At 37.9% G+C, this 19,002-nt stretch overlaps 2 protein-coding genes across 2 annotated transcripts in view; one reads left to right on the forward strand and one right to left on the reverse strand.

Moving 5' to 3' along the window:
• Window positions 1-607: 607 nt before the first annotated feature.
• Window positions 608-12,394, reverse strand: LOC133529464 (dnaJ homolog subfamily C member 11). Its single transcript, XM_061867214.1, has 13 exons — window positions 12,218-12,394; window positions 9,186-9,360; window positions 8,500-8,581; window positions 7,928-8,047; window positions 7,337-7,464; window positions 6,261-6,452; window positions 5,702-5,915; window positions 5,241-5,357; window positions 3,508-3,699; window positions 2,855-2,988; window positions 2,013-2,161; window positions 1,692-1,821; window positions 608-1,433 (listed from the first exon to the last, which is right to left on the reverse strand). The coding sequence occupies exons 1-13, from the start codon at window positions 12,284-12,286 to the stop codon at window positions 1,408-1,410; spliced, it is 1,728 nt and encodes a 575-aa protein (XP_061723198.1). The 5' UTR covers window positions 12,287-12,394; the 3' UTR covers window positions 608-1,407.
• Window positions 12,395-13,521: 1,127 nt separating this feature from the next.
• LOC133529377 (WD repeat-containing protein 47) overlaps window positions 13,522-19,002 on the forward strand; it is a 111,485-nt gene continuing 106,004 nt past the window's right edge. Inside the window, exons 1-2 of the mRNA XM_061867116.1 lie at window positions 13,522-13,936; window positions 17,308-18,786. Coding sequence (XP_061723100.1) covers window positions 17,333-18,786 — 1,454 coding nt within the window. The 5' untranslated portion in view covers window positions 13,522-13,936; window positions 17,308-17,332. The remainder of the gene's footprint in view (window positions 13,937-17,307; window positions 18,787-19,002) is intronic.

Raw genomic sequence — 19,002 nt, forward strand, 5'->3', positions numbered from 1 at the left:
AAGTTCGTTATCTTCAACTATATTGCTGTTATCGTGTTAAAAAAAATATACTTATACACTTAGGAGCAAAACTGTCCCAATAGTAGCTTATTAGTAGAATGTGGAGAAGTTGATGTCGATCAAGGGGAGGGGTACATGATTAATACCATAACAGCACTCCTTGACATTTTCTACAAATCCGCCTAGCATATGATGTACTTGCCATTTACGATTATTTTGTAATTTCGAATCGAAAAGTAGAAAAACACACATTTTTATTTTTTGGAATACCCACTTGACAAGTTGTTTTCACCTTTATCTTTTTCTTTACCTACATAAGTTACGTGATTTCTGTCGGGTGGGACTGTACTTTAAGCTATCAAGAGCTTAGACTTTACCGACTTGTGGCGTTATTCATAAATGCCATCAAAACAAGTCATTGATAATGGTTTGTTCCTATCTGCCTTGCTAAGTTGCTCGGCTTGCTAAGTTTTATGTTTCTTCCTAATGAAATTGTAAAAATTCTCGTCGTGCCCCAAATATCCCAGTTCCATTGGTACCAAATGATGTTATATGAAATATGTCCTGTAAAAGGGTTAACATTGTGTAACTAATAAAACATTTCAAGTCACGGTATTCTGTTTAATAACATTTACAAGGGATAACATGGAATGTCAACAAACGTTAGGTATCATACGTTACACAGCAAATGTACATTCATTCCGAATCCTAGGAACCGCAAAACCTGAATCTAAAGCGCGGCTTCACTACACGAACCGCGAGCCGGAATTACGAGCGCTTAAAATCAGCGCGCTAGATTTGTCCGTCATTAAGATCTATCGCTGAGCTCGAAGAATTTCGTACATTGACTTTTTAAATTGTTGCCTTCGCATAAGTATATGTTAACGGAGCGCGCGCGACAGTATCACAATGGCGCGCAAGCGAGAGAAAAATATGGGGACTGGCTAAGTACGAAACTCTATGTGCTCGGCAGCATACTGTATTCACTCTCGGAATTGCCTGCAGATTTGTCGCCAGCGACAAATCCAGTATGCAAGCAAGCGCGTGAACTACTGGGTTGTCCGCAAAATCTAAACGGCTCCCTGTGGTCATTCTTTCAGCGTTTTAATCGCTTCCGTGACCGTGTTCATAGATTCCTGGCATTTTCTACAGCTTCGTACCGGTTTTCACATTAATATCACAAGATATTGCAGTCTTATTAATTCGAAAATAAAAGCCACAGTGGCGGTTGAGACACTCGATCTATCAGGTTTAAAAGAAAAGACCTCGGGGCCTATCTTTGGTTGAAATTTAGTGGATTTTGTTAGAGCTCAGTAAAACAAGTCTATACATTTACATATTATGATAGGATGCACGCCGGGCGCTCACTCGGCGTTGTAGTTAGCTCCTGCTCCTTGGCTTTAACCTTCAGGATCTGTTCTTTATCCGATGATCTGAAAATAAGAAACATTTAATAGACATTTTTTGGACAATTAAAATAAAAACGTCGTAATTAAAAATAAGTGGAGTACACGCCAAGTTATTTTGGGCTTGACAGTGTTTAATCGATTTTCTTCTATAATAGAGCAAATATTTAAATGACTCCGAACAATCGTATGATGTATGTAATATTGACTTTATGATTATTATAAAAAGGTAGAAAAGCACTATACGGTTCTGGACAAAACAGCCAAGGCGGTGTGATAACTTACTGTTGCGAGGCAAAACTACGGCCTGGTTGTCCGCGACGGTGCAGCAGTGTAGGTTCTTGTGGAAGTTGTATTGTATGGTGAGGTGCTTCTCCTCGCCCACGCACGGGTCGAAGAAACCAGCCAGGTCCGCCTGTAGTACAATGGAATATTATACAGTAAACTCGGGTAACTAGAGTAAAACCAACATGCAAGGTCTACGTATGGTATGTTAAGAGGAGGTGTAAAGCCAGGAAATTAAAACACGGGTATCGTTACGTCAGTGACCTTGCTGCGAGCACTCCGTCTCGGCCCGACTGACTCTACGCATATCCTCGTATGTACCTTGCTCGCCTCCAACAGCTCGAGCCGCGAGTCCTTGACAAGGCACTGCACTGGTATCGTCACGTCGATGACTTCGCTGTAAGCACTCGGTGACTCGGGCGAGGCCGCGTCGCCCGTCGGCTCGGCCTCAACCTCGTGACTTGTAGCTCCTGATCAAAATAAACAATATATGAAACTATAAATACACCTAACACCCCGGCACTCACTAATGGGTATTTGGACACCAAACATGTGAGGTGATTCTATTTTGTTCATAAAAGCCCATTTAAATTATATAAATTATATTTCTACAATCGATTATTGAACGCGAGTAGTCAAATATGACCTACGATAATTTTAATCCCATACGAAATAAGTATCTTGTCTCCACTACACAAGCCTTATTGAGGGGCTTAGTGAATTTGTGTATTAATGTCCTATAATATTTATTTACAGTATGGCTCGATTCTACTCTCTAAATCGAGCTACTTTTACTATAGTATCACCCCGAAATAGCGAGATTTTATTTGGCCCATACAAAACATCGACTTCTGATCAGTCCAAATGTACGAAAAATATATACAAAGCGAGAAACTCTCTGAATGGTCTTTTAACTTTCGTAAGCTATTATGAAAATTCAAAACATGAACTTAATTAATGTGATAAGCCTACGTTGAATATAGGGATGCACTGATCAGTGCTTAAGTATACTTGGTTTTATTAGCTTATAAGAGTGCCCCACTGCTGCACAAAACGTAACTAGGTGACGACGCCACCTCCGTACTGGTTTCCCTCTGCCCCGAGAATCATTCTGTGGGATCCAGTGTGTGGCATAAGCATGCTAAAGGTTAAAATGTTCTTACCCGCAGGTAGCTTCCCGTACAACGCCCTGAGGATGACGAGGCCCTTTTTCTTCTCCTCGTCGCTCCGTATCCTGGAGTAGGTCTCCCGCATCAGCTCTACCGTCGCTCGCGCTTGCCGCTGCATTTCTTGTAACCTGTCGAATAAAATAAAAGAGCAAGTTATTGAAAAGATTCTTGGAGTAAGAAACTTCTCTTTCTTTGATAATCTTTATTTTTAGTATGCTGTCAATTAACCCTTTGACCGCCATATTAAATATTGCGCGCGGCTACAACTCAATACCAACCTTCGTGCCTTCTGGGGGCCTACCGCGAAAACCGAAATTCGCAAATTGCAGGGATCTTTCTCTTTTACTCTCACTAAGACGTAATTAGAGTGAAAGAGAAAAATGCCCGCACTTGACAAACTTCGATTTTCGCGGTCATAGCCTTGATTAGGTTTAAGATGACGCGCCGTACACGATAAGCATGGCGTAATGTTTAAAAGAGTTAACATAACGTTCAAAATGCTATAACTTGCATAACTAAGCTTCGCAGTATGGTATTTTAGATGCAAAAAAGTTTATACGGAAACAGAACTTTGCTATTGGGATGAAACTCTATGAACTCCTCCTAAAAATATAATTTCAAAGACGAACATTCCAGTACCAACTCACCTTTCAAAGTTAGCCTCCATAGATCTTTGCCGCTCCCTCTCTGACCGCTCCCTCGCTATGGGGTCCAATACTAATTTCTTGAGAATAAGCCATGAGACTATCGGCACGACTGTGGCGTAGAAGACTGGTGACGGCATCACTTCTTCGCACAGGTGTATGGGGACCACTATCGTTTGTGTTGAACACGTCCACCTGGAAAAAATATAAACAAATGAATAAAACTTACAATTGATCGAATTATTCATCATACAAAAGCACAGGTTGTAAATGGTACTGTGTGGCAAAAGTATGAACTTACAGTTCCCATGAATCGTGTTCTTCTATCTCTCGCACATTTCTGATAAGGAAGAGGTGGGCAGTCTGGATAGACACGCTGGATACTGGATAGCACGAAGTAATATATTAACATGGCTACCAAAAGCGACTCGAAGCTCGTTTAGGATCTAACCGATCCGGGGCTCCGTCGGAAACGGGAAAGTATAATAAGGTCGATAAGTCGCTCTTGCGCGAGATCGTCATGAGAGGGCAAAATTGATACACAAAAGCCGGAGCCGAATATCTATGAATTTAGGTATTCACTGTTTTTCATTCATGCGTCACGCGTCACTCATAACTCCTTACTATCCTTTTTTTACTATATTATCCTTTTTTAAGAATATGCGTTACCAACAGATATATTTGAAGTCGATGCCAAGGCATATAGTAATAGTACCGGTCAAAAATAATCAGCTTTATGTCTATAAATCATTACAACTGTAGTCATAAGTAAAATAAACGTGGAATAAATTCTATCAGTCTCTTTGTTACCTTTTCACGGCTAAATATCTATATCAATTTAGGTGAAATTTGGCACTAAGGTAAAAAGTATAAGCCCTGAAGACGGTCCTTGAATTGTTTTATATTTTGAGATGAAGTTATCTGGATAAGGGACTGGAAATAACTCAGTCTCAATTCCACACTTGCGTGTTATGGACAGTTCGAAAATGCTCTTTAAAAATTACGCCGTCCAATAAACGTATTGGATTTATACTAATATACCGACAAACATGGTATGGACACGGACTTCGCTAAGAAGGTGCGACCGTGTGTTCTTAGGTATACCTATAGAAAGTATGTTCATTGCTGTCGTAGTAAGGTAATCCAACGTATATATGTCTTCTTCTTCTTCTTTACATCCTGTTACCCCCTGCTGGGGTGTAGGGCTCGAACCATTTTCTTCCACTGACTCCGGTCTTGGGCAGCTTGGATAACCTCCTCCCACCCCATCCCCAATACACCCAACTCTTGCTCCACGGAACGGCGCCAAGTAGATTTAGGGCGACCATGTTTCCGTTTTCCGGGCATCTTCCAGGTCACGGTCAGGGCCACCTTGGATAGGTGGGTGTCAGGCTTCCTGAGGATATGCCCAATTCAATGCCATTTGCGCGTTTGGAACGAATATATGTATATATATATATATATATATATATATATATATTACGATGTATAGCCGCATCTTTATCGAATCGCACCAAAATCATGGTATGATTCTAAATTTGGATTGGGATCGACTTCAAACATATCCGTTAACGAATATACTTAAAAATGATATATGATTACTTTTGGCACAACATTCATCTTTGTTAGACTCGTTGTTGAACATAAGCTTGTCTTTTTTTCTTGCAGTGTGTTAACACGTGAGCTACTGTACAATTTAACCTTTATAGAGTTATAATATCATTGGTTGTACTAACTTGAGTTTGAGGATGACGCCGCTGGGAACGCCGAGCATGACCGCGGCCGACACGCTGCTGTTTTTAGACACCTTCTTCTCGGCCCCGTACTCTGCTATGGCGCCGAAGGTACCGAGCCTGTAGAATTACACCCATTTGATATTATCGTCGACAAGCACTATGTCTACGGATGTCTTTACAGTTTGCTAATCCTCCAGCAGACCGCAGCTGCGAAATGACAGCCTTTGTGCACAGCAATAGAATTAAATATCGCATATTATTATTATTTATATACTTTAGAATAACAAAGACGTATGATTGAGTGAGTTCATCAGAAACTTTTGATAATTTACAATATAAACTCGAACAGGTTTATACTTTTAATCTAGAACCTTGTTGGAATGCACCAAGGTTGATATTGGACTGTAGCCTCGCGCGTCAGTTGACGTATTTGACTGTCAAAGGGCCTATTAATAACTTACTTCAACGCCAAGCGTAGTTTCATATCGTGCTGCGGCATCTTCCTCATGATATTGAAGGAGATGAACGAGTGCGGGTTGCCGAGCTGGATGGCCGTGTTGGTGTGGTACTTCTCGGAGTCGCGGACGTATATGGACGTCATGGAAGACCCGCCCTGCCCGCCGGCGCGGTACGTCAGGTAACCGACGGAGTGAGCGTCCAGTTGCAGCGCCATTGCTGCAAATAATAGGTTTTGGGTCATTATTTACGTACTTTGGTGGTTTATTTTCTGCATTAACCTGAAGGATTAACCATTCTAGGCCAACCTTACAACATTCTCCTTATAATTTGAGCCTTGTTGTATAGGAAATTGGGATGAATTTCGTTTTTCGAGAAAGCAATGAAACAAAACAAATGTTACTTTATTTGGTTTATGTAGGGCGCTAATTAGGCACTATTTTACTTGGGAGAAATTGGGCATAACCGCCGAAATTAGGGTTCCCTGCGGTAAATACTTTAGCCAACTTAAACCTGATTTTTATTGGGTTACAACATTGATAACGTTGTTTAATGATGACATACTTGAAACAAGACTAGGAACTATCCCCCTCGGCGTGAACTGCATGACCGTGCCGCAGTTGAGGAACATCAGTCGGGAAAGGGTACGGAACATCTTGAAGCCCAGGAGCGGTCCATTGCCTATCCCGAACTCGAACTCCGTCCAGCCCTTCTCGGAACTAAGATGGCGGTTGCATAGGTTCACGGAACCCGTACCTGAAAAAGAAAGTTATGTAAGTTATTTCATGATCTTTGCTGTGTAGAGGTGTGAGGGTTAATAAATGGTTAGGGTAATGTGCGTTTAGCGGGCTGAGTTATGAAAAATCATAGATCATATGGTTGCCAAAAATATGAATAGCCGGGTCCACACAGAGCGAGCATACGCGCGAGGCAATTTCCTCACGCACAAACCGGCCAGTGTAGACGTGCCTCAGCTGGTTTGTGCGTGAGGAAATTGCCTCGCGCGTATGCTCACTCTGTGTGGACCCGCCTAATGAATATCAATCTAGAGGCCGTGCTCTAATTTTTTTTGTTTTTTTTTTTTTGATCTTATGTATGCGTATCTATAGTTAGTATCATTAAAATATATTGAATTATTGATGAAAGAAATTCTTCAGACAGTGGTTTTATCCGGTAAGTACTCTGGTTATACAAAATATCTTCCAGAGTGTAAATCTAAATCAATTTAATAGCCCGAAAAAACCAGAAAAATACACAAACAAATTTACAGGTCTAATATACTATTTTTCACACAGCTTGGGTACGGTGACAGCTGGGCTATAACCACGAAAATCGAAGTTCGTCAATTGCGGGGATTATTCTGTCACTCCAATTACGTTTTAATGAGAGTAAAAGAGAACACATACGACATATTTTGCGTTTTATAAGGTTATAAAACTTAGTAATTGTGTGTAGATAACAGCTGTTACCGTACACAAGCTATGTGAAAAATAGTGTAAAGGTCTGAGGGTAATATAGCCGACTCCACACAGAGCTAGCATACAGCAATAAGGCCAGTATAGATGTGCCTCGGCCGAGGCGGCGAGTTCGGGCGAGGACAACGCGTTCATCGTGGACAACGCGACAGTCAGCATTCTTACCGATTCCGTTTTGTGTTGATATATTCCCTGAGAGCGTCATGGTGTCCCTCAACGTTATGGGCGAGTCTATAGATTGCTGAATGGTCATGCCTGATACCTCTATATTCGGTAGGATATTTGATTCTTCTCTGTTGACAAAACATAATGATGTAAGCTTAAGAGTGCTTAAAAAACAAATAAAAAATAATTCACAAAATAGATTGATAGAATACTCTTTTTTTTATACTACGTCGGTGGCAAACACGCATACGGCCCCCCTGATGGTCTCACCGACAGGAACACAACACTATGAGTAGGGTCTAATTAATGAATGGCACAGTAAAAAGATACAAGAACGACATAAAAAAAAATGCAGTGTCTTCATGCAAAATACATGTGTTCTTATATAAGATACACAAATCATCATCAATTTACTGTTATCTTTGTACTGAGGCTCGAGTCGTTTTGGGTAGAGCTTGAAATAGACTTAATAAAGGACTTTACTTTTTAAGGTGTTTATTAAGCGACGAGTCTCGTATAAGTCAATTTATTTAGACTGTGAAAATACTCGAGTTACTACCAACACTACTACCATCTGTAGATAGTACTCACATGATTTCATATTCATCGTAATACTTCATAAACATATCTGTAGCGTTGACGGAGAGTGTTATGGTGCCGCGAGGATTCGCGCTCTGTTGCAACCTTCGCTCCTCTCGCTCGCGCTTTAACCTGCCACAAAAGAACGGCAATTAAGTTAGGGGCCTTTATGTCATGACACTAAGAATAGGTAGGCAATTATGACTACTATCTTCTGCTCGCAACTTCATCTGATGATTTCTATGATAAAAACCTGGAACTCAAAATATCTTCATACCAAATATCATACGTATTGGTTCAGTAGTAGAAGCATGAAAAAGTAACAGTTTATAATATTATCAGGAATTTCTAAATGGGATGTCTACACTCTATGATGTTACTTCTGTATGTGTTACTGCATCATTATTGCTAACAATCTGTGTTACCGTTCTATTTTAACATAAATTTGTATAGATTTTAGGGTATAATATTAAGAGAATAAAAATCGAAATCACCTGGCTCATTTTTAAAGAGAAGATGTTTTTTAACATTTAGTCATAGTCAATGACTTACCTTTCATATTCTTCTCTAATGAAATGACTTACCTTTCATATTCTTCTCTAATTTCTCTAGGTGTTCGCGTACGAAATATAACTTCCCAGCCATCTACTTCCAAACCTCTTTTACCTGTTAACAATTTAAATATTAATGACTTCTTCTCTATAGTAAAGTACGGTACAACAGTCCGATACACATTGAGATATTTTCTCTTAGCTAGCTGACCATATATATCTCAAAACTTGCCAAGACATGCGTTCTGATCCCTCAAAACAAGGATTCAACAAACCGCGTATTGGAAGGGCTTTTTATATGCATCTGAGAGGTTAGAGTAAGTATAGGGACCATCAGAATATCAGTACTATACAAGGAGTCCTACGGAGTTGCAGGCGTCATAGGCTATGGAGACTGCTTACCACCAGGTGGGCCATATGCTTGTTTGGTGTTCAATAACTACCACCTTGATAATTAATTATTGGGTGATGTCAATAACAGATCATTTTGTTTGCTCCGATATCTGACTTTACTAGTCTGTATACTTATGTAACACATTTTGATTTATTGATTGTAGATTACTGTGCTGCGTATTTGGCCATTTATAATAATAAACAAGCTAAAAAATAGAGAAAACAGATTTTTTGCCTGTATACTGTGACATGAAACTAAATGACATATTTAAATTAGCAAATATCAAAAATTTTATTGTCTCCAGAACAAACCTGTTCATGCTTACCTAGTGTATCATAAATAGCTCTCTTGTGGTTATCGGATAGCACTTCATATGCCTCCTTCACCTTGTTGAAGATCTGCTCTGCCCATTTCTGTTTGTTAGGGTCTGTGCTGTGCTTGTCAGGGTGGAACATGCGGCTGAACCGCCGATATGCGCTGTTGATCTCATCTGGTGATGCCTGTTAAGTTGTACGTGACGTTACACGGGTAAAGGCGGTTGACACTTACGCTATTATTAACGACGCTCCAACTCTAATATGGTGCTGTGCAACATAAGCGCCGACCACCATTAGGTACCAGTGGAACGTTTTACATGCTTGTTATATGGGTCCGATGCAAACTGCCCAATCTGACTTAAAATCAGGCTATTTAAGGGAGCCACACCATACTGTTGCCTAGAAGCGAGTGTTTAGTGTTAGTTTATGAAATTTTGTTTGTTAGTATTTAATGCATTTGTAATATTGGCCTGATTGCATGATCCTGAAAAAATACTTATTGTTGATTGATCGCCGAAGATTGCTTAACAATAAAAATAAAGTTGGTACAGTCTGCATTAGACAACTGACCATAAACCTACATTGCAACACATTAGTTATATGGTAATAAAATAAATAATGGACAGTTGCAAATTACGGTGCTCACTTATGTGATTCGCAAATCATACAAGGAACAGAAATTTAAATGTTTGGATGTGAGTCACAAAGTTGTCATATATTTATTTAATTTCCGTATCAATTCAGTACTGAGACACGAGTATAGGGGTTTCAAAAGATAGTTGTGACTTTGCTAGATAATTTTAGAAGCAAACTGGTATTATATTGTCTCCATACATGTTATGCTGACAAGCAAAAAATACAAGCAAGTAAATAGCTAGCTTATAAAATCTCACACGTTCATTTAAAATATTTAAATAAAGATATTTTGAAAAACAAAAACAAGTATTTCATTTGATTAATGAATGAATGAATGAATGAAATTTATTCCAGAAAATTATTTCCATATACATTATACATTTACACACATTACATAAAGAATTAAATTAAATCAAATTAAATAACATCCTAAAATTTAAATAATTTCTGAAGAGTTTTGTATAACAGATGTGTTAATGATTATGTTAGCAGTCAATCAGTGAAATAGATTTTTGTTTAATTGTGTTACTGAATTGTGTACAATTATTATGAATATTAGTATCTTGCGCATTATTTCCAATCTAAGTTTTACATACACCCACCTCATACAGAAAATATGAAACTTTTCTACTCTGATTTTAACTCATTATTTTTCACTATGACAGGACTTAATCGCTTTAAATTATGTTTAAATTTACCTCCGACGTTTTGAGGACGGCATTGTGCCCGTGGTCTCAGAAAAGGCTGGCTAAAGTTGACATCAACATCTTCTAGCCGCGCGAGTTTTTCGAAATACCCGCAATTGGTCTTGTTTATCAATTTGAACATTTTGCACACTACCAACGGATAAATTTACGTTATGGATAGTAAAGATAAGTTTAGCACAGTACTTAAGAGGTGCTCTATAAATTTGGTGTACATCCCTTCATCCAAAATTGCAGGAAAACTGAGGTCACCAAAGGACATCATCATTTTCCAGTCACCTGACATTTATAAGATCGATTGCAGTTGTGGTAGTTGCTACATTGAGGAAACAAAACATACCATAGCGGAAAGAGTTAAGAGGCATTTCTCGGCTGTCAAGAACTGCCAGGTGAACAAGTCTGCCATTTCTGAGCATTTACTAAAGTCAGGGCCAAACCACTGGATTGAGCTTCACAACCCTAAAATACAGGTTGTGGGTTTTATTGTAGGAAAATCCGTCAAACCATTGAAATAAAAAAAAAAACAGAAATGTCAATTGAGATGAAGGTTTTAAGATGTCATCCACATAGAACCCAGTCATTAGTAAATGTAAGTAAAACCAAAATTGCAAGTTGAGATACCGTGTGAGTGTTGTGTGTCGACTCGGTGATATCCCTAGTGCACAAAACATAAAAGTTGATAAACAAGGCCATGTGCGGGTAGTTCGAATAACTCACACGGCTCGAAGATGTTGCGGTAAACTTTAACCAGTCTTCTCCACGGGACAACACCATCCTCAAATTTCTTTGTAGAGTGTAATAATGGTCCATCAATTGGACTTTGTTGTTAATTTTTGATTGATTACTTGTTTCGTTTGCTTGCTTGAGGCTCTGGTCAAAGTGTCGCCCAAGACAAACACTGTTTTCAAGCTATTTTTAAAAATATTTACTTAAGTTATATATAGAATTGTTTGGTTTGCTTGCTTGAGGCTCTGGTCAAAGTGTCACCCAAGACAAACACTGTTTTCAAGCTATTTTTAGAAATATTTACTTAAGTTATATATAGAATTATTAGTATAAATAAACTTCTATTATACTTACTGTACACTACTGTATAGCTATTTTATTTGTGATCTTGATGTATAAGTGAGGAGGCACTTACAAATCTTAGCTGCATAATATAAATATTTTAAGTAGGTCAAGAACTGGAAATAAAATTGGTCCAGAAGGTAATAGTATGCTCTTTTAAAATAATCAAAATGTCGAAACGAGTCCCAAATGCAAACCTCGTGGGAACAATTTCAAGTCAGATGAAGTTATCATTTTCGTTCCTTTAGTAATCTCAGGACATGACGATATGTTCTGACATGACGACAAGTTCGCATGATGTGTATATAAAAGATTCAAGTAACGAGACATGGAAGCTGGGTTATTATTGTTGCAATAATATAGCCTTAATGTTATTTAATCGAACTGTAAAAAGCATATCATCGCCGGTTCTAACCTAAAATTACGTGACAATATCACGTTCATTTTGGCTCAGTCCGCAATAAATATTATACGCCAACTACTGTATCTACAATTCCTAATATTTATGTAGGACAACAAAACGAGTTTCTCGCAAGAATTTGTCTGCTTAGGATCAAATTTGACGTTATATAATAATGATAATCAAAATAAGTAAGACCTCTGACGAAATACACATGCAATAATATAATTACCGTCTTGGAGACATTCAGCAACTGGTAATAATTTTCTTCCATCAAAATACTATCGCCTTCTTCATCCATTATATATAATTTAAATTAAAAATTAAAAACCTAAAAAAATTCAATCCTTGGATATTGAGATAGTTAATTCCTTTTACTGCCGCTCTGACAGCGGCGTCGCCAGTGTCGAATAGAAAAGCGTAAACCATAGAGTAACTATAAAACTTTGTCTAAACTTTATCCAACATTGTTACGACTCTTTACACGACCCAAAATTTAGAGTTAATCAGATTTCAATTTGAAAACAACGCAGAATGTGTTACATTACAGAAACATAACTATAATTTTAGTACAGCTCAGTTGCATAATGCATTCAATTTTCATAATAAATTATTGAATTACCTTAAAATTATCAATTAAGTCATAGATCACGCTAAGTTGGCAGCGATTTCGAGAGAATAGACTGTACAAGTTATGGAAGGTACCTGCCTCTACCTTCCGTAGTACAAGGTATAAGTGCTATATACGTCAAACTCACTTTAATCTTAAAAAAACCGGCCAAGTGCGAGTAGACTCACCCCCAAGGGTTCCAAACGTCAGACAAGATTTCATAAATCTTTGTTTTTCGTATGATCGAGGCAGGCTTGACAATTTTATACATCTTTAAGTTCGCAGCCTGCCAGCCATATCGTGAAATGTGAAAATCATACTCTCTTTCCCTGAGTCGAATTTCTAGACAGTTTGCCCGTCGGGCATCTGAAACAACCTAACGTACCTATTCTACCTATCTATTGGTTTAATGTGACTACCGTCAAAACAATACACATGAACTTTACAATTGGGCGGATTTTCCGATCGGCCGTCGACATATAGATAAAGATATTTTTTTTCCTTTTTTTTCAAAATGGTAGGCCTAATGGTTACAGCGATAGGGAAGGTATATTTCGCCATTTATTTAACATTCTTACAACGAGTCCATACCTTACAAATCTTATAATATCCCCATAAATAATTTTAAAGATTTATTTACAGTACATATGGTGCTATTTTCCGCACTAGTGCGTAAATTAGTACATTATGTAGCTATGTCGAAAATTTAAAGGGCCATATGTACTGTAAAAGGTTGTACGATACATGTGCGAATAGGTAATTCGCAACTTGTGTCTATTTAAAACACTCCCTTCGATCGTGTTTTAATTTATCACCACTGATTACGAATTTTCTATATTTCGCACTTGTATCGTAAATGATATAATGGTTAGGTTTTCAAATCTTTAAATAAAACGTAGGTAAGTATTTTGTACTGTGTTAAATACTTTGATTTTGAGTTTCAAGAAATGGCTCAGCTAACTCAATGGAAAATTGCTCTGACAATCAGAAAAGAAAATCGGAAATAGTTTTACAGCAGACTCGATACGCTTCGCTGACTAGATCGGCACTCGATTTCATATCCACTCGGCAGATGGTCGGATATCGTGGTGTGGGCATAGACAATGTATTTTTTTTTGCCGTACATATACGTACGGTACGGACAGCAGGCAGTCAGCTAGTAGGTAAGTAGGTATAATACACACAAGCAAAGCAACGTCTCTCGTATGCTCTCTCTAGTGAAAAAATGTAGTAAAAAGTAATAATATTTATATACTTTTCTTAAAGATTAAACTAAATGTAGGCCGAATTGTGAGTGTGTGTGAATTTTGCGCCACGCAGGATACTTATAGGAACCAGAAGGTAAAACAGTTTGAAAATAATTTTAAAACAGATAAATTTAATACTTAACTGTAAAACGGTGATCGTGTCGGGACCATATATCTAGCTTTGTTATTTGTTATTTTGCATGATATTAGCACGAATTAGGTATGTTTTGAAGGGACCTTGGCTTTAAGCTTTTATGGTGAGGTTGGTTTGTGTAGGTGGCTGATTGTTCTGTAGTTGTTTTAGGATATAGAGCGATACATTCGAACGTTCACAGCGAAGTGTTGATTAAAAATTCTAAATGTTTTCTCTCTTTGCCGTACGTTACCTGTCAGAGATGCACCAGTAATTTCACTAAGTACACGGTACACAGGCTTTCCCCGCGGGATTAATTTATAAATCAACTTAGGCTTATTAATCTCTTAATATATTTGCGAGACGGTTTACATTCGTACGCATCATTAGTCTTAAATATATTTACATTTAATATAGGAACCTAATGTTTAACTTACTGGTTACTTTAACTTGTTTATTACTTTATTGATTACATACTTTATATGTTAACACATAAGGTCTACTATTGGTTTGGGTGTCTTATTAACTGGGCTTGCTATGATCCATCTATTAACATAATAGACCTAGTTTTGAGGAGTTATAACTTTCTCCACCACAAATAGCCAGTTGATTGCCAGTATGAATAATAAATTAGGGCTGAGTTATTTATATCTGCACACCATGTAGATATTTAACGTTAACCTTTTTTTAACCCTTTATTGGGAAAGACTGAAAAAATCCTCTATATAAGCGTCATTGCCAACTGACACTGAAATAACAAAATTATGATGTTATAGGTTGGTCTTTTTTGAGACCGCTGCCCTATAAAGGGTTAGAGTCTGTTAATGTCAAAGGTGCATCCCTGATCTTAAATTAAGTAACTTTCTCAAAGAAACTGGTATTCTAATTAACTCCATTTTGGAGATAATCTGATTTATTTTTATCTGATAAGGAAGGACCCCTACAAGCATGTAAACCTGCCTTAGGGCCTCTTTACGTATTGATTAGTGTTTAGTAGGATTTTATTAAGTTGCTACTAAATACATGTGTGAAGTAAGTTATTAAAAAAAGACAGAAAAGTTTGATTATCTCTAGGGTTGCCATAATTATTTGAAATGGAAACGGGACAATGGTGTCGTAATGACCTACCTATATCATTTAAGCTACTAGGCCAAATTTGTTATCGTTTTTGTTTAAATCGAGGATGTCGAATTCATTTATCATATCATATTGACACCATTCTGATCTAAAAATATATAAAATATGACAAAAAAAGAATTTCAATTCCTCCTCATACTTAAATAGTGCTTAAACCACTGAACTAATTTAGTTAAAATTTGGTATAGAGATAGTTTGAGCCATGGAAAAGAACATAGGATAGTTTTAATGTAAAAAATGATCCTTTAAGGGTGTGAAAAGGGAGGTGGAAATTTGTATCCTGAGGAGTCAATAACCACTGAACCGATTTAGAAAAAATTTGGTATATGTCTCGGGTATGAACATAGGATAGTTTTTATTTCAAATAATTTCCATTAAAAGTGAAAAGGAAGGCCTTGGTTGGTATGGGGAATCAATAACCGCTGAACCGATTTAGATGAAAATGATATTATACTTGTCTTAAAACCGAAACTGAAACTATTATCAACTTTAGAGGTCACCGAAGCTGAAATCCCCCCAAGGTTACTTTTTGTGTTTACTTATTAATTTTGCTGATTAAATATGTTCTTAATTCTCATGTTAAAGGTAATTTCTCAATTCAGTTTATGGCCTAACTCATTGACATCTATTGCTTGGTTTCATTTTTATGTTTTGTAGAAACTAGCATGTCTTGGGGAGTAGAACAAAAACAATAAAAATGCAGCAAGGCTTTTTTTTTAATGCTTTAAATTATCTAATAACTGTATTTCATGTAACATTAATGTGTAAAGAGTACTTATTATATTGAGGAATGCATGCTACATCAACCAGAGTTTATCAGAATTAAGATTAATGTGTTAGAATAGATTTAGTTTTATATAAAACTTTGATAGAATGAAAGATAGTAAACTGTTGCTAGGAGAAATAATTAAAAATACCTATATCACTAATAGAAAACAAACACATTTTTCACTCGAATGTATGATGGCTGGATTTTTTTGCTAACAAGTGCTTTTATTTTATTCATAACATATCTGTTCAACTTACAACTTTTCTTAAAACTGATCTTTAAGCTCTATATAGGTAAAAAACTTAAGTAAGTCACCTGTTGTATGTAGTTGTGATGTGTTCAAATAGACATTTGTTTTGTTTGTGTGTGTCTTTTAAACATGTATTGTCTATTCGAACACGTCACAACTACATACAACAGGTGACTTACTTAAGTTTTTTACCTATACTAACATGTATAATATATATGTATCTGATACTTATGGTAACGATTGCCGCATGTTTAGTTGCTATGACAACACAATAACAGTATTTGTATACGTCCATAACTCGTTGCACAACGTTAACCATATATGTATAATGCTTTGCCATACTGATTAACATTAGGTTTGCACACGAAGGACTTAATGAAGGGGTATTCGTTAAAGTGACATGGTACTAAAGTGTGCAATGAAAGATTTTGGCCCATATTGACTTTACAATATCTGTAATAGTGTTAAAGGTGCCGTCAGGTACGGTATTTTCGTCAATTTATAAAAGTGACATCATTAGTAAAAATAACTGGTTCAAATTTAAGCAGATTAGACTCACAACCCCGCCATTATTTATGTAGTGCCAAATCAATATACGTAGGTACCCTTTTGTTGGGAAGTTGACCTTTTAGACTTGGGTTAGTTGTATATTTGTCAAGACATAATGTTGTCGCCGGCAACTGGTTAGTTTTTGCTAATTTTGTAAATGATCTCTTGCTTACATACAGTTGTGTGCAATATAATAGCAGTCAATAAGAAAATTAGGGTAAAACTATAACTCCAGATCAATAATATTGGATTTTTTTTAATATAATTTTTCTGCATTACTTGACATTGTTTCAAAATGAACTGTAACCTTTAGCTTTGCTTAAATAATATTGGAAGTAAAAAAAAATGTAAATCTGCTTTTTTTACTAACTTGCAGAACTTCTTATAAAAATGTAAAACCCTACGAAAAAACTATAATTGTAATTTAGTATCCTGCCTATTATTTCCAATCAAAGCTTTACATCTAAACCCATGTTACCCAGAAAAAAATAAAGTTTTCAATAAGACGATCTTCGTCGCAGAGTGTACAAGTGGTCCATCATTCGGACTTTGATATATAACAAACCAATATTTGCGGCGAGTCCGACTCTTATAATAAATTATGAGCAAACATTTCTCTTGTTGTAGACTTTAAATAAACCACCAAGTTAAAATGCCGTCTACACACCTGAACCTGCGAGAGGACGACGTCGTGCGGCTTGCCCTGGAGTTCCTCCACAACAGGGACCTGCACATCACCCAGCTCTCCCTAGAGCGCGAGACCGGCGTCATCAACGGCAACTTCGCGGACGACGTGCTCTTCCTCCGACAGCTTATCCTCGACGGCCAGTGGGACGACGTACTCGAGTTCATCCAACCTCTAAGCGCTCTAAAAGCTTTCGAAGTGGATAAATTCAATTACGCTATCCTCAGACATAAATACATAGAACTCCTCTGCATACGATCAGAAATAAAAGCCTACAACAATGTCGAAAACATTGTCGACGAGGTAGTAAAAGTGCTAAGCGATTTAGAAAAACTAGCGCCCTCTAAAGAAGAATACTCAAATTTATGTTTACTATTAACTTTACCTAGCATTACTGATCACGCACAATTTAAGAAATGGAATCCAAGCAATGCTCGCGTCCAGTGCTTCCGCGAGGTTTACCCTCTAGTAGAACAATTTTTGCCGTGCGACAAGAAGTCAACCGGTACTGTATCTAAGTGCGCGAAGAACGATCGACTCATGCAACTGCTAATAAAGGGTATATTGTACGAGTCCTGCGTTAATTATTGTCAGGCTAAGGCTACAGGGTCTAAGGAGGCGCAGTCGAACGAGGTAAATTTTTCTAGATTACTGGACGGTTCGGGATTTGACGAGTCTGATTTGAGTTTGCTTTCATGGCTGCAATCGATACCGGCGGAAACGTTCAGCGTGCCTTTTGAACAACGAATGCTGAATGTTGATGTGGAGAAATTGGAGCGTCCGTCGCTGCATACGTCGTGGACAGAGCATATGTTAGTGACGCCGATTAAGCCTCGAACGTTCCCTCATTTGGCGATGCCGTTTAGGAGGCCGCGCTCGGCCGCCGACGCCATGACGCGCTCGCTGCGCCCGCTGCCCGACGGTGCGCCGCGCCACCCGGCCGTTATGGCCTTGTCCGCTATCGACTACGGCCCGTCTTCGTCGTGTTTCGCCGGTTTCCATCTGACAGGAATAAAAGGCAGCAAACTGATGAATACTTCCGTCGATCGGTTGTTTGACAATAATAATGGTGGTAGCATTTTCGACAATTTGGATGATACGTTGAAACCGATCGAGGAGAAATTGAAGCCAATCGGAGAGGGAAAAACGAATGAAGGGAATAGCGTTGGTGCTTCAAACGCGACGACGCCTGAGCACAGAGGGCAGGATTACTCGGCCTCTACGTCTATATCAACCACCGCGGCGTCGACTGAACGTTCGTCTTTGGCAGAGCGGACGCCGCAGCAGCCTGAGTCGGCGCTGTTACCCGCGATGGAGGGAGACTTTAGAAGAGAACTGCTCAAAGAGTACCAGATTCAGAAGCAACGTGAATGCGACGATTATCTCCGAAATCTTTGCTCAGCAGATGCGAGACAAAAAGGGTGAGTTGTCGCTACATTCTCTTTCTAATTATAAATTTAACTACGCTAGTTTTTTGATCTGATTGTAGTTGGCATAGTTATTTCATCAACCCAAGCTTTAAACTTTCAAGTAACCTTGACTCATTTCTAGTTATCTTCACTCGTATGCATGTTAAGCTAATAAAATGTCTAATTACTTTAATTAACTAAATGTTATAAACTGAAATAGAATCTTAA

The sequence above is a fragment of the Cydia pomonella genome, chromosome 1 (genome assembly GCF_033807575.1).
Source record: "Cydia pomonella isolate Wapato2018A chromosome 1, ilCydPomo1, whole genome shotgun sequence".
NCBI classification, from domain to species: domain Eukaryota; kingdom Metazoa; phylum Arthropoda; class Insecta; order Lepidoptera; family Tortricidae; genus Cydia; species Cydia pomonella.